Source organism: Entelurus aequoreus, linkage group LG15 (genome assembly GCF_033978785.1).
Source record: "Entelurus aequoreus isolate RoL-2023_Sb linkage group LG15, RoL_Eaeq_v1.1, whole genome shotgun sequence".
NCBI lineage: Eukaryota > Metazoa > Chordata > Actinopteri > Syngnathiformes > Syngnathidae > Entelurus > Entelurus aequoreus.
In genome coordinates, this window is record NC_084745.1 from 41294079 (window position 1) to 41311451 (window position 17373).

Sequence of the window (17373 nt, forward strand, 5' to 3'; positions counted from 1 at the left end):
AGTCTGTTCAGTCAGTTCTTACACTGGAAGACTTTGGGGGCCAACATGACTTGAATTGTATGCCACAAGAGTCTCAAAAATGTAATAATTACAATATTTAACAGTATAACAAGGAAGTACACTCAGCAAAGTGTACAGACAGAAGTATTACCATTTGAGACGCTTTGATCTTTCAAGTTCAAGATATTTTAGTGAAAAGTTTGTCATTGAAGTCATTCACAGCAAATATTAATAATAAAACAATATTAAATTATAGCAGGCTGATTTTAATTTACCGTATTTTTCGGACTATAAGTCGCAGTTTTTTTTCATAGTTTGGCCAGGGGTGCGACTTATACTCAGGAGCGACTTATGTGTGAAATTATTAACACATTACCGTAAAATATCAAATAATATTATTTAGCTCATTCACGTAAGAGACTAGACATATAAGATTTCATGGGATTTAGCGATTAGGAGTGACAGATTGTTTGGTAAACGTATAGCGTGTTCTATATGTTATAGTTATTTGAATGACTCTTACCATAATATGTTACGTTAACATACCAGGCACGTTCTCCGTTGGTTATTTATGTGTCATATAACGTACACTTATTTAGCCTGTTGTTCACTATTCTTTATTTTAAATTGCCTTTCAAATGTCTATTTTTGGTGTTGGGTTTTATCAAATAAATTTCCCCCAAAAATGCGACTTATACTCCAGTGCGACTTATGTTTTTTTCCTTCTTTATTATGCATTTTCGGCCGGTGCGACTTATACTCCGGAAAATACGGTAGCTGAACTGGACTAAGAAAACATGTATTTTTACAGTACATCAAAGCAGAGTGAAGCCTTGCTTGAAATGTTCAAACGTTTTAGTGCACTTAGAATATTAAAAACAAAAACAAAACGTTGCAAACAGTAACTGCCTTCGAAGGCAATAATGTCGCAGTTCATGCATTACTTGACTTAATACACTTCATCTTTGAAGTGTGCTTGCTCTCGGGACACTGGAGCAGTAAGAACAGTAAAATGCAGTGCACTGAAGAATACCAGGATGTTGCACTTAAAATGGTGAGTGCATTTTGATGGACACTTAGCACCCTAGTAGTGGAAGGGGGGGGGGGGGGCTCACTTGACACAATGGCGGCTGAGGAGCAACTAGTCGAAGTAAATATTTCCAACGGTCGAGTGTGCAATAAGAGTAATAGACTTGGAACCGCACTCAACTGTCGACATTTGCACACTCGGCAACTTAAGTACGCGATAAACCTAGGTATTTAAGTGTACTTCAAGACAATGACAGTCATCTGTCAAAATGTGCACACTAGTTAGTACACAGTGTACTGACTTAAGTGTTCTGAATGAGCGTTGATTAGTTTCCTTCAAACAGGTTCTTCACATGATGCCTTCAAGTCCCGTCAAACACACAAAGCAGTATTAATGCCGACACAGCATAAAACATGACCTTTAAAAATGGCGTCCCCAACAATAAGTTAAATGTTTCCCAGCCTCAGTGCAAAAAGAGAAAGTAGGTTGAAGCTCATCAACAAGATTCAGGCACAAAAACCTCAGCTTTGTTGTCGTCATGGCAACAGCATCTTCATGTCATCAGTAGGCGTTGTCGAGTGTCTCTGACAGCTGTGAAGATGCGTACTTTAACCGGAACCTTCCTGCAAGGAAAACAAAATCAAACACTTTCATCTGCAGCACGACACACGCTTGTGTCAACGCGCTGCGGACAACGTCAACATAAATGGTTGTCAACATGACCAAAATTTGCTGTTGTTGATACAGATGTATCAAAGTATAGATGTATGCATGTACATGTGAGTACAGAGAGTATTCACAACTCTACAGATGTTTAAAAGTATAAACATATCAAAGTATAAATGCATATGAGTATGGATGTATATAAGTATAGATGTATACAAGTATGGATGTATACAAGTATAGATGTATATAATTATAGATTTATACAAGTATAGACGTATCAATGTCTTCTTCCCACTTATACATCAATAAGTACAGATGTGTATAAGTATAAATGTATACAAGTATATAGTTATCAAAATATTGATGTATATAGGTATAAATGTATACAAGTATAAATGTATATAAATAGAGATGTTTATAAGTGTAAATGTATATAAGTATAGACGTAATAAAGTATAGATGTATACAAGTGCAAATGTATGTAAGTATAGACATATCAAAGTATGGATGTATAAAGGTATAAATGTATATAAGTATGGATGTATATAAGTATAAATGTATACAAGTATAGACTTATCAAAATGTAGATGTATATAAGTATAAATGTATGTAAGTATAGACGTATCAATGTTTTCTTCCCACTTATACATCAATAAGTGCAGATGTATATAAGTATAGACGTATACATTTATACTTATATACATCTATACTTTGATACAAGTATAGACGTATCAAAGTATAAATGTATACAGGTATAGACGTATATAAGCATAAATGCATATACGTATAGATGTATACAAGTATAAATGCATATAAGTATAGATGTATCAAAGTACGGATGTATCATAGTACAAATGTATACAAGTACTATGATACTTGATAAGTATAGACATATCAAAATACAGATGTATATAAGTAGAGATGTATATAAGTATAAATGTATATAAGTATAGACGTGTCAAAGTATAGATGTTTATAAGTATAAATGGATACAAGTATAGACATCAAAGTATAATGTATAAAAGTGTAAATGGATGCAAATATAGACGTATCAAAGTATATATGTATATAAGTATAAATGGATACAAGTACAGACGTATCAAAGTATAGATGTATATAAATGTAAATGTATGCAAGTATAGACGTAATCAAAGTATAGAGGTATATAAGTATAAATGTATACAAGTATAGACGTATCAAAGTATAGAGGTATATATGTAAAAATGTATATAAGTATAGACGTATCAAAGTATAAAGGTATACAAGTATAGACGTATCAAAGTATAGAGGTATATAAGTATAAATGTATACAAGTATAGACGTATCAAAGTATAGAGGTATATAAGTATAAATGTATACAAGTATAGACGTAATCAAAGTATAGAGGTATATAAGTATAAATGTATACAAGTATAGACGTATCAAAGTATAGAGGTATATATGTAAAAATGTATATAAGTATAGACGTATCAAAGTATAAAGGTATACAAGTATAGACGTATCAAAGTATAAAGGTATACAAGTATAAATGTATACAAGTATAGACGTATCAAAGTATAGAGGTATATAAGTATAAATGTATACAAGTATAGACGTATCAAAGTATAGAGGTATATAAGTATAAATGTATACAAGTATAGACGTATCAAAGTATAGAGGTATATAAGTATAAATGTATACAAGTATAGACGTATCAAAGTATAGAGGTATATAAGTATAAATGTATACAAGTATAGACGTATCAAAGTATAGAGGTATATAAGTATAAATGTATATAAGTATAGATGTGTGACGGTTGCCTACCTTGCTGTGTAGATTCGATGGAGGGCTGCTTACAGTCCTGAGCATAATGTCCGCTCACACCACAGTTACAACAAGACGTGCTCCCAGTCTTCTTGTTAACTCCTGCGCCCCCCAGAGCAGCAGGGGGCAGCATCCCCACAGGACTTGGGTAGACCTGCTGGTAAACACGCTGGAAAAAGGCTGCTGCCGGCGTGATCTGATGCTGCAGGTTGTAGCTGGCGGCCGCCACTACCTGAGTGCTCAGCATGTGTGCCGGCACGTCGGCGTGGCTGTGAGAATGCGAGTGGAGGGGGCCGTAGGGATGGCTGGGGGGAGGGGCTGCGGCGTAGTAGGCGGGCAGGGAGGCGCCCCCATTGGCCTGGTGGGGCGGCTGCTGGCCCTGGGTGAGGTAGCTGTTGATGCACAGGCTTGTGAGTTGGAACAGAGGAGGCGGGACACTGAAGACCTGTCGTGCTGCTGCCGCCATTTGATGATTGGGAAAGAAGAGCGGCGCTTGGCAGCCGCTCACGCCACCCCGGCCGCCACAGTTGTTGTGGCAGCCGCACGTGCCGCAGCCAATCAGCTGCTGCTGCTGTTGGTGAGTTTGTTGGAAAGCCAGGGGATTGCCACAGGAAGCGCTGGTGTTGCCGAATGACAGACACTCGCTGTGTGGCGCGCTGTGCGTAAGTGCTGGGCTGGGGCTGGGGGCGGAGCCTGGGGCGCGTGTGGGTACAGCTGGAGGAACAGCAGCTTGCACAAGTCCAGTAGAGGATACAGGTCCAGCGGTTGCGGGTGCACCTGCAGGGGGGTAAGCAGGAGGCAGACCAGATGGAAGAGTTAAACCGGCGTGTTTGTTGTGAGAAGTGTCTCCCACAGGAAGTGCGGACGTCAGGTTTGGATTGACGGCGGCCGCATCCTGAGGCAGCTGAGAAGACGGGACGCTGATAGCTGCAGCCGTGCAAGTGCTCGCTGCCACTCCATCAGGACCACTACGAGGTTGGGAAGAAGACATTTTAAACCTTTGGACCAAAGGCTGGAAACCAAAAGTCGGGATGATGTCCCTTTTCTCCGTTTCCACGTGGCCCGGCATCACCGGAACCATGGGAGGCATCTGCACAGCCGCTGGACCAGAAGGTAGCTTTGCATCTGGGAGAAGGCTTTGGCCGGGAGGCGGAGGAGGCACTGCAAGTGAGTCACAGGCGCCGTTGGGGAGCACATACGGCAGAGGATGCATTAAAGAAAGACGGGAAAACTGAGTGTTCTCCATCATCATCTGGTCGCGAGGCGCTAAAGGAGGGTCAGACATCAACTCCCCCACTGCGCTTGGATCGGTCTGCTGGCCGAAGAACACGTCAGGACCAGGTAGTTTGCAGGAGTCATCAGAGTGGCAATCAGTATCTATGGGAAGAGGATTTAAGAATAACAACAACAATTAGCAGGCTGATAGTAGGAATTATGACTAAACAAATAATGTTTTAAGGCGGTAGTTGCAAAACATTTTTCACTAAGTATCACCTCTCCAAGTAGCAGCATCATGACCAACTTTAAAATACCGTAGCATAGTAGGCCTAGGAACTCATTTAAACAAGGCAGAAGTTGTATTTAACAAGAATATTTAATAACCGTAACACTATAACATTACACACAGTTTAAACAGTAACACTGTGTTTGAAAATAGGAAAATAAAACAGTGTACTTAAATAATGAATCAAACTGCACATTAAATTCAAAGTACCACGAGATGCAGCCTGACTAGTACCACAGTTTGAAAATAACCGCTTTAAGGAGACGAGATTACTGTGCTGTGCTGTGCTGTGCTGTAGGCGGGTTAGGGTTCACAAACCAAGCGCTCCTCTTCTGCGTGTGTGCTGTAAGCCTGTCATACCTTTCATTGTAAACAAACATAGTGTTGATCGTGTGGGACTGGATGTTTCAGAGAAATACTTGTTTTGCAATTTGTTCCAAATGTTCTGTGACCATTCTACAATTAGGGACAAAAACAGCACTTGCAAGACATCAAACCTTATCAGCCACCTGAAACAACAGTGTCTTGAAAACCTGATGCTAACGAAGCTGCCCAAAAAGAGGTTAATGTAGTAAATGTCACAGTGAACCCCGTAAGACCAAAACATCCGGTCTTACTTGATCCATTTTAGAGAATATCAATATACCACCTCAAGTTATTTTTTCCATCTCTAATTCAAAGTACTGTTTACATATTTGGCAAACTAAATTGCATAAGCGTCCCTTCATTGAACAATATTACAGTCTAAAACAGCACGTGTGTCAATATAAACAAGTATCAAATAATTCTTAACGTCTTAAAGAGCGGTTTCTTTCACGACATTACAGCTACTCATAGTGTTAACTGCTAGCCTCGGACATAAAAAAGAGAGGTAAAACAAAAGTAGTGAACAGAGGGAAAAATTATAAATAAATACAGTGATAACATTAAACAAGCAGAAATGCACAAAGTCATGTTTGTTTACAGTGGAAGTCTGCTGCTTCTTCAGCCCCTGCAGTGAGCAATCTCGTCCAAAAGATAGCGCCATAGCACAGATAACACACCCTTTCGTTTATTTTATGTTCTGTATGTCAAAGTATTCCGATTTAAGGTGTGATGCATGAAAATGCACGTCATAATCAGATCATTTTTTCAGGGTCCATGTACACAGGAATGTACATGGATTCGTGGCTAATGTTTATGTTATATTTATTTTCAGGATACTGAAAATAAATATAATTTTTCTCAGTGTCTGCTAAGAAAAATTCTGTTCCATGGACACATTAAATCAGGGGTCTCAAACACGCGGCCCGCGGGCCAATTGCGGCCCGCGAGACGTTATTTTGCGGCCCCCACCTTAATAGGAAAGTTTAATGTTAGTGCGGCCCGCGAGTTTTAAATGAATGGCGCTTGACAGCGTTGTGTGCGGATTTTAAATGAATGGCGCTTGACAGCGTGTGTGCGGAGCTGAAGGAATCTACCAATCACGGTGTGGTATGAGGCTCCCCACAATGTCAATGGTGTACCGTGATGGCGCTGTCTTTAGTGTCCTCTAGAGACTGTCAGCGCATCATCTTTTTCTCCATACTAACCGTGTGCCGGCCCAGACACATGTTGTATGAAGCTTCTGCAGGCACACGCAAGTTATTGCAAGACATACTTGAGGAACAGCCATACTTGTCACACTGAGGGTGGTCATATTTTATTTTATTTATTTTTTAACACTGTTACAAATATGCGCCACACAGTGAACCCACACCAAACAATAATGACAAACATTTTGTGAGAACATCCGCACCGTAACACAACATAAACACAACAGAACAAATACCCAGAATCCTTTGCAGCCCTAACTCTTCCTGGCTACAAAAACACCCCCGGTACCCCCAACCCCGCCTCCTCCCAACCCCGCCCACCTTAACCCCCCCACACACACCTCAATCCCCCCCTCCATCTCCCGAATTCGGAGGTCTCAAGGTTAGCAAGTATTCATTGACGTCACTTGCGTGATGCAAGCAGAGAAACATTTTGCCGCTTTTCCACGACACCCGCACACGGTCTTCCTCCCTCTCTCCCTCCCTCCCTGCCTCCCTTGCTCGCCCGCCTGCTCGCTCCCGCCCCCGTTGTAAACAGTCCAAGCGGGGAAGACGAGCGGTCCTTCCAAAGCACTCCGCCGAAGGACCAAGCGACAATACAAAAGTGTGGTGCACTGGACCCCAGCGCTGATACTCCGACAGAGAGTCGCTGGGCGAATCAGACGTGTAACACGTTAGTGGTGATGTTAGCCCGTTCGAGGCTAATTGTGCTACCGTAACTGTAAAGTCCACGGTGAGCCGCCAACCCCCACTACCACCCACCCTCCCCACCGTTGACTCCAGACAGAGACGATTTTTGATGCAATATTTCTTTGTTGAGCACAGGGGCACCCCGACGTGTCTTATTTCATTTAATTTCTTTTCATTTTTATTTATCTCCTTCATTGATGTGCATCTTTGATCGATAGACAATTATACCTCACTTATTCAATTATACATTTACACACCAATGCCTGAGAAGGAGCAGGATGAAGAAAAATCTTATATTTTCCTGCCCCCTTTAACATAATACGTAGTCTTACTTAATGATATCATATAAACCAACAATTACATCCAAATATAATGAAAACAAACAAAAAAACACAAGAAGAGCAAAACTTCATGATGTACAAACCGAACAAAATAAACAAAAGACGTAATATACACCTCACAGGATGATATAAAACAAATACAAAACCAGGCAAAAAATAAGTTAAATAATAAATATAAAGCAAAATGTAAACACTTATGGCTGTCCATATGATCTTATTGTTCTGTCTTTATATATTTTTTCAATTGGAATATATTTTTACAATCCTTTATCTCATTGTAAAGAGAATTCCATAGTTTAACCCCCACCACTGATATGCACATTTGTTTTAAAGTTGTCCTTGAATACTGATGTTGGAAATGACCTTTTCTTCTATGCTCTTCATTCTCAGAAGTGATGACAAACATTTTTTGTAAATTTGCTGGTAATGTTTTACTTTTAGCCTAAACATGACACATCATGTCTGTAACTTTACTAGCTCCTGTAATTTCAATAAACCCAAATTAATAAATAATATGTTAGTGTGTTCTAAGTAATCTACTTTATGAATAATCCTTATAGCTCTTTTCTGTAGTTGATACAGAGAAAGTTGCAGTGCACAAGGAATACAATTTCAAACGTCATTATACAACTAGACATGCTGAGGAGTATGCAAAATACCAGGGAGATGAGAGAGTGAACCGGGTTGCAAATTTTAAAACCAGTCTACTGAGGCAACAAGATTTTGTCAAAAAAGCAAGCGAAAAGAGCGATGCAGCAGTCAAAGCTAGTTACATGGTGAGTGAGATGGTTGCTAGGGCGGGAAAGCCATTCAAAGAAGATGAATTCATTAAAAAGTGCATGTTAGATTTATTTTTAAGAAATCTTTTCTTGCGGCCCAGCCTCACCCAGTTTTTGCATCCAGTGGCCCCAAGGTAAATTGAGTTTGAGACCCCTGCATTAAATAATTATGTATTTGAGGACGCGTCTCAGCACATATTTGCACATAAACAAAATGCCAAATCTTAACGCTTGACATGGATAAAACAAAGACATAAACATGGAAATATTGTGGGCTTTCGGATCATCGAGTGTGCCATCTACTTTGCTTTTGGGTTATATCACACAGAACACGTTCTGCATAGATCCAGGATACTTATGTATAAACAAGGCCTGGAGCTTGCTCGAAAGCATAGCGAGCAAGAGACAACAGTTCTAGGAGCAAACACGGGTCTTACTCGAGAAAATGTTACACTTACTTTGATAGGTAAGAAAATGAGAGGTCGATAACAGCACAACACAAAGGTTCTTTCACAATCTCAGAAACACAAAACCATGACTTTGGGTTTTACCTCTGTTATTATCTTCCTCACTTTCCAGGCTCTCAGCTCCTCTGTGTTGAGGACTCGACGGAGAGCTGTAGCTCTCTGATGAAGTTTCACCAAATGTGTCCAGACCAGAACCGTCAACTGCAACCAAACCTGTTTTGTAGTAAAAACACACATTTAAATGACCACCTGGACTTACGGAGCTGCATTTGTGTGCATGGATTATGACCACTAACAAATAGACAGTGGTGGACTTCATGTGTATATTGATTTTCTTTCCTTTGTGTGCTTAGTTTTATTAGACTTCACTGTAGAGAATATCAATACACCACCTCAACTTATTCTTTCCATCTCTAATTCAAAGGACTGTTTACATATTTGGCAAACTAAATTGCTTAAGTGTCCATTGAACAATATTGCAGTCTAAAGCAGCACATGTGTCAATATAAACAAGTATCAAATAATTATAGTTGCATATTACTTACAGATACAAAGTCTCTGAGGCAGAAGCATATTAGAAAGTTCCTAGTAACAAATGTGTCCGTATCATTCAACTTACTGCGTCCTGAGATTAACTTCATGAATTATTGTTACCACTAATAGGTATCACCAAAAAATATTAACTTTTTTTTTTCAACATAAAGACAGCACAAGTAGGTTAAAAATGGTTAATAATGAATGAGTTAGTGTTTTTAATACCTACCATTGTTCTTTGACTAATTTCACTTCATCAAACCCTTTAAAACATAAAATAATAAAGGGTACGATTCCTGCTGATTTTGTATTCGATCAATGTTGGTATATGCCAATAATAGAGTCTCCAATATCAGTATCGTATTGGAAGTGAAAAATGTGTGGCAAGACACTTCTATTGAAAATGCTTCAAACACGAAACTGCTATCTTTTTTCAACTTGAACCTTTCATCACTCGAGACCACCAACCTTTGTTTTGAGACAACCCAGCTGGTAGTAGATTACCATTGGTCAGACAAAAGCCCTTTGAAGCGTTTCTGGAAACAAACAGATGGAAAACATCAGCGAAGAACAGACACAGGCTTTCAGTAACAATAAGTCCTGTTAATTTCCAAGAATATTTATACTGATTTAATTTGTCATATGTGTGCCAAAATCTGATGTGGAGTTTATTTTACACTTATTGAAATGCTCGTGTGTGTGTGTGACAACATTGTTAGTGGAATATCCTATAGTAAATGACGTATCCTTACTGCAGATTGCTACACACCTGTCAGTGGGCAGGACTCTGTTCTTAGTCTTAGTGACTGGATGGCTTCTCTGTGTGTCCTGCAAATATACAGCAGGACAGATACAATGTATGACATCACTCTTATCTTTAAAGGGTGTTTTCACTTTTTTTTTTTTCACTTTCCATCATTCAAATGAACTCTGACTCAGCATTTTTGGCACATGTTTGTGAACAAACAAGGCAATTCTTTAAATCTGCATTTTCGGGTGCATTCACACTGCGTCGTAATGACGTGTCTTGCACACTCAGCTCTGTTTACTCCAGAAGAGGCGAGAAGGACTTTGTTTTGATGGGCATGTCATGCGCCCAATTCCACATGAGGATATCAAATCATGTGAAACTAGAGATATCATCTTTCAAAACATTTGACTTGTCTTATGCCCTTTTGAGCCCCTCAGTGGTCTAACTTTGTATTATTTATTTTAATAAATATTCATCTAAAATTCACATTTTAATCCAATTTGAGTTTAGCACTGTCATTTACACTTTGGATTACACAGGCAGTCCTTTTGATACAACATTAAAGTGTCCCACAAATAATTATAATACATTACTGTATAAAAAAGAGGAACTAGTTACCTTGAACACCCATGTGTAAAACACCTTTTAGGTTTAGTGCACACTTTATTAAAGTTTTGGGTTGAATGATATAGACCAGGAGTCCCCAATCTACGGCTCACGGGCCGAGTCAGCCCCGCCAGCGTCCAAAATCCGGCCCGCGGGAAGTCCAAAGGAAAAAAAAAAAAATACAGTATATATATATATATATTTTTTTTTTTAATACATTTTTTTAATCTGTCTTTTTTAATACATTTTCTACCGCTTGTTACTCTTGGTGTCTCCTAATCGCTCAGGCAAATCATATTGTCTAAAAATGCATTTTCGCATTGATAACGTGACATCGCGCTTGCGCGGCAAGTGCACTCTCTTTCAGTCATTTAGTACGCAAGGAATATATATATATATATATATATATATATATATATATATATATATATATATATATATATATATATATATATATATATATATATATATACACATATATATACACATATATATATATACACATACATATACATATATATATATATATATATATATATATATATATATATATATATATATATGTATATATATATATATATATATATACATATATATATATATACATATATATATATATATATATATACATATATATATGTGTATGTATATGTACGGTATATACAGTATATATATATATATATATATATATATATATATATATACATATATATATATGTGTGTGTATGTGTATGTATATGTACAGTATATGTACAGTATATGTACAGTATATATATATATATATATATATATGTATATATATATATATATATATATATATATACAGCCCAGCCCCCAGCCAAATTGTTTTGACCCAATGCGCCCCCGAGTTAAAAAGTTTGGGGACCCCTGATATAGACGATATAAATAGATTTGGCCGATATCACTGTATCATGATATTGCACGTTGATGACACATTCTAGCTGTGTCCCGCAAATTTGACAACATCAACATGCAACGTAACATGGACAAAGAGGATTAGAAATAGCTGAACATGCTCCATTACACACTTACAGAATGATGAGCAGGCTCAATATTACATTTTATTAATTAATAGAGAAGGCTAAAACATTGTCATGCAGCAATATTACAAGAATATTACCCCTGAAAATTGTCTGTCCAGGGTAAACTTATCAATATGAACAATTATACCTATCTGCGATTAATCCCGAGTTAACTATGAACAAAATGCGATTAATATTTTAATCGTTTCACAGCCCTAATATACAGTATATATGACCACAGAACTTTCCTCCAAGTTTTATGTACGTCCATGTGATGTCAGATGAAACAAAAATATGTTTGGAGGAGAAAAGGTGAGGCCTTTAATCAAGTCAAGCATGGTGGTGGTAGTATTATGCTCTGGGCCTGTTTTGCTGCCAATGGAACTGGTGCCTTACAGAGAGTAAATGGGACAATGAAAAAGGAGGATTACCTCCAAATTCTTCAGGACAACCTAAAATCTTTAGCCCAGAGGTTTGGTCTTGGGCGCAGGTGGGTGTTCCAACAGGACAATGACCCCAAAAACACACGTCAAAAGTGGTAAAGGAATGGCTAACTCAGGCTAGAATTAAGGTTTTAGAATGGCCTTCCCAAAATCCTGACTTAAACGTGTGGACAATGCTGAAGAAACAAGTCAATGTCAGAAAACCAACAAATTGAGCTGAACTGCACCAATTTTGTCAAGAGGAGTGGTCAAAAATTCAACCAGAAGCTTGTGCATGGCTACCAAAAGCGCCTTTTTGCAGTGAAACTTGCCAAGGGACATGTAACTTTTGACCCAGCAGATTTGGTCACATTTTCAGTAGACCCATAATAAATTAATAAAACAACCAAACTTCATGAATGTTTTTTGTGACCAACAAGTATGTGCTCCAATCACTCTATCACAAAAAAACAAGAGTTGTAGAAATTATTGTAAACTCAAGACAGCTATGACATTATGTCCTTCACAAGTGTATGTAAACATTTGACCACGACTCTATATGTGTATATATATATATATATATATATATATATATATATATATATATATATATATATATATATATATATATATATATATATATATATATATATATATATATATATATTAGGGCTGCAACAACTAATCGACTAAATCGATTAAAATCGGTTATAAAAATAGTTGGCGATTAATTTAGTCATCGATTCGTTGGATCTATGCTATGTGCACGCGCAGAGGCAATTTTTATTTTTTATTTATTTTAAAAAAAACTTTTAGAAACCTTTATTTATAAACTCCAACATGTACAAACAGCTGAGAAACAAACATAAGTATGGTGCCAGTATGCTGTTTTTTTCAATAAAATACTGGAAAGGATAGAAATGTAGTTTGTCTCTTTTATCCGATTAATCAAAGTAATACTCGACAGATTAATCGATTATCAAATGAATCGTTAGTTGCAGCCCTAATATATATATATATATATATATATATATATATATATATATATATATATATATATATATATATATATATATATATATATATATATATATATATATATATATATATATGTATTTTATACATATATATATATATATATATATATACACACACAAATATAGACTTTAGGTCATATTGTCCATTCTTAGACTTAGACAAACTTTAATGATCCACAAGGAAAATTGTTCCACACAGTAGCTCAGTTACAAAGGATGGAAAGGAAAAGGATGCAAAGCATAATGCACACAAGGGCACAAAAAGAGGGCGAAAACAAAAGGTATAAAGTAGACTAATAATGTACCACAGTAGCAATGTAAAACATAACATATGTAATATTTACACATTATATATACAGTATATAATATATACTGATCAGTGTTGGCGATAGGAAATCTTCAAAATGGGGTCCCAGGGACCCCATCAAGTCATAAAAATGGGGTCCTGCAGTAAATTTATGGGGTCCCACTTTTTTGTAACAGTTTTGAAAACAAATGATAAATGTATGCATTATCCTGTAATATCTCACATACTATATTGGGTTTTGGAAAAAGGTTGTCATAAACATTACTTAATTCATAAAAAATTAACACAAAAGAAAAAAAATGCAGTATTGTGATCGATAAAACTTTCGGCGAATCAAAATTTAAGAAAGTGCATTACTTTGAAGTCGACCAATAATAAATAATTTATAATTTGACCCGGCAAATATACCGTATTTTCTGGACCATAGGGCGCACCGGATTATAAGGCGCACTGCCCATTTTTTTTTTCTTTTTCTAAATGTAAAACACTTCCTTGTGGTCTACGTAACATGTAATGGTGGTTCTTTGGTCAAAATGTTGCATAGATTATGTTTTACAGATCATCTTGAAGATGAAGTTGCTTCCGGGTGCGCCGTTTTGTGGGCGGTCTTATTTACGTGGCTCACCTTCGACAGCGTCTTCTCGCCGTAATTTTTGTTGTAGCGGTGTAGCGTGCAAGGACGGGAGAGGAAGAAGTGTCAAAAGATGGAGCGAACTATTTTAATGACATTCAGACTTTACTTAAATCAACAACGGAGCAGCATCTCCTCACTGGAAATGTGTCCTGTGAAAAACCGTCCGACCGGAACTCTAATAATTAAAGTTCCTTGGGTGAATAATGTAAACTCACCATACCGGTATGTTTTAGCACTTTCATGGCGAGTTTACTGACAGATATAAGTAGGAATTTTACACTACTTTATATTAGAAATGGCAGTAAAACATTTACTACTAAAACATTTTGATAGATTTTTGAGCACCGTGTGTAATGTTCAATGAAACATTTAAAATGTTGGTGTTGTTTACTTGAGACTTATCTCTTATGTTTGACTGGCATCTACTGGTCACACTTATAATTACACCCTGTACCAAATAAAATAGTGTAGCGCCCCGGAAAAGTTGGTACTGCAGGGAATTCTGGGTATTTGTGCTGTTGTGTTTATGTTGTGTTGCGGTGCAAATATTCTCCCGAAATGTGTTTGTCATTGTTGTTTACCGGTAGTTTGGTTTCACAATATGGCACATGTTTATGACCGTGTTGGCGATGTTTATACAGCCACCCTTAGTGTGACATATGGCTGTTGAGTAAGAATGTCCTTCATTCACTTGAACACCGGATGTTCAAAAGCTACATGGTCATTTAAATTTGCTATAATCATACAGAATAACAGCTTTTCTTGACATCTTTGATTTAAGACCATTATCACCCCTTCCAACGCTTCAAAAGCATTGAGGTGGGCGAGCTCAACCTTATAGTCCGGAAAATACGGTAAGAGAAAATCGGTATATTATTATACATATATTATTATATTATTAGCTATTCAAAATATAAAATCAAGGTATTTTTTTACGAAGTAGAAGAGAGACACACTTAATGTGTAGCATGTGGGGGTAAATTGGTACACTTCTGTACTGCATCGAAAGATCCGTACAAAAAGTCACGTTAAGAATACATGTACCGTTACATCCCTCAAATATACTGTATGCAAGCACTGGTGTTCTATCCTGCTCACCTGTTCACACTCCAGCGTGCTCCTCAAGGTGCAGCTTCTCTTCCTCCTTTCTGCTGGAACGCTGAGCTCGGCAACATGAGGCCCCCTTCGACCGTCTCCCCGAGGGCCTTTTGCACAAGACGGACTAAAGACAATAGAGGACAAAAAAACCTCAGAAAGAGCTATCAATCTGTCAATCCTTTCCGTGTCCGGGCCGGGTGAGGTTTCCCGTGTTGGGTCAAAAAAGCCGCAGTAGTATTGTATGCATGTTTGCCTGAAACTATTTCCTACTATTCAAAATAATAGTTATTTTACTCACCATTGACTGGTACTCTTGGTTCCATGCTTCTTCTTGTCTCTCTGGCTGTATGATTCTACGTTGAAGAAATATGAGAAAACATATTGTATAATTAGATTTTGTATATAAAATGTCATGAGATGTACAGAAAAAAATGAAAGTGAAGTGTGTTATTTCTGAGTGTTTGGAGCAGATTAATTGGATTTACATAATTTCTGAAAGAATATAAATAATACTTTTTTAAATGCCATTTTATCAAAAAGGTCTGATTCCAAGTGGGCCTTAAAGAATGTTCATAATGTTAAAAGTACGTCATGCAAATAATGTTATGTGAATAAAACACACTATAATGGAACTGTTGGTGTCTGACTTCTCTTGTATATTTAATGCGGTCAAGATAAAGGCTAATCTAACTTTTGAAGAGTCACAAATAGATGAATGTGTTTGCAATTTCACAGTGTTTTCAATACAGTCATTTACTTGTGGCGGCCCCCTACAAGTACATTTAGGGCTGCCACAAGTAAAAAAAATTGGGGCAAAAAATTATATTTTTTATTCAAGATCTTGTGATACAGGCAGTTAGCACTTTGCCTTCCAAGTAATATTTTAATTATGTTCCACAAAACACGACTACATTAAGTGTTTTGAAAATTAAAGTTTTAAAATTGGGCAACATACTTTCTCGGCAGCACAAGCAAGCACGCTATGTATGTGGCTTTTTACTCCTTATTTTAGGGAAAAACCAAGTGACTGTGGCGCAGGATTGTGATCTCATTGTTATTTTAATACAAACACGAATAACACATATTTGTATACATTTGTTTATCATTTGAATGTACTATAGCTAATAATATACTATGACATATTAACACCGTCCCAGCCATGCCGCATAACAGTCTGTGGGAAATACTGTCATTATTTTATGACTGTATTGTAGATGTATTTGATATGTTCTGTGTACAGTCTGACTGACTTAACTGTTTATTTAGATATTAAGTTAAAACTCGACTAACATCACCGTCGGAGGAAAGTAACTTTACGTAAACCGAGGACCACCTATACATGTTTTTCACATGACTAGTTAAAAGCAATAGCATTTCAAGACAAAACACACAAAAAATGGTTAATTCCTCCATTAAACCCAACATCTCGGCCGTTTAATTGCAGCAGTAATTTTAGCATCACGGAGGAAAAAGAGTACGTTGATGAGCTATCACCTTCATCCTGACTGGAGGCGTCAGAAATATTTCCTTGGAAGTTTTTCCCCAGCTGGGAGTTGCCTGTAGAGAGAAGAACATCACACAACACATGTGTTGTAAAGTCTTCCCTGCAGTAATTATTAGCTCTGATGGCAAGTAAACGTGCGCAGAATTTTCACTGAATAGAAAAATGTCATGTTTTGACTTGTAGGTAAAGAACACAACATTTGATCAGATCAGCTGTGTTGAAAATACTTACATCGGCAGCAAGAAAGTTTTGTAGAGTAACTGGAGTCACAGTTGAAGAAGCTGCACACCTTTCTGGCCTGTCTGAAAACTGGAGGGGCAGCAAGGAACTTTTCCCTGAATGGAGGAGCACCAGGAAAAAAATCATCAACGATCTTACTTGGTGAACATGTTACATGAAATAAAATCACAGTAACACCATTCGACATGTCCAAAAAGAAGGCCAACTTTTAATCATGTCTTTGCAATTAATAATAATAGCATCAGTCTTTGAATTATTAACTTTTCTTGTAGTCGACATGATGTGGTGCTTACTAGGGATGCACAATATTTTCTTTTTTAAGCCGACAATAGAGATAACTTGC

The 17373-nt window shown here is 37.2% G+C and overlaps 1 protein-coding gene across 3 annotated transcripts in view; it reads right to left on the bottom strand.

Annotated features, from left to right (window-relative positions):
* Window positions 1-17373, bottom strand: part of zcchc2 (zinc finger, CCHC domain containing 2) — a 42845-nt gene that overhangs the window by 584 nt on the left and 24888 nt on the right. For all 3 annotated transcript variants that reach the window (XM_062021558.1, XM_062021559.1, XM_062021557.1), the window contains exons 6-14: window positions 17022-17125; window positions 16781-16843; window positions 15585-15639; window positions 15287-15410; window positions 10158-10216; window positions 9857-9924; window positions 8939-9067; window positions 3500-4876; window positions 1-1653 (exon numbers count right to left, since the gene is read on the bottom strand). The exon at window positions 1-1653 is cut by the window's left edge and continues 584 nt beyond it. In XM_062021558.1, coding sequence (XP_061877542.1) covers window positions 1592-1653; window positions 3500-4876; window positions 8939-9067; window positions 9857-9924; window positions 10158-10216; window positions 15287-15410; window positions 15585-15639; window positions 16781-16843; window positions 17022-17125 — 2041 coding nt within the window. In that variant the 3' untranslated portion in view covers window positions 1-1591. The remainder of the gene's footprint in view (window positions 1654-3499; window positions 4877-8938; window positions 9068-9856; window positions 9925-10157; window positions 10217-15286; window positions 15411-15584; window positions 15640-16780; window positions 16844-17021; window positions 17126-17373) is intronic.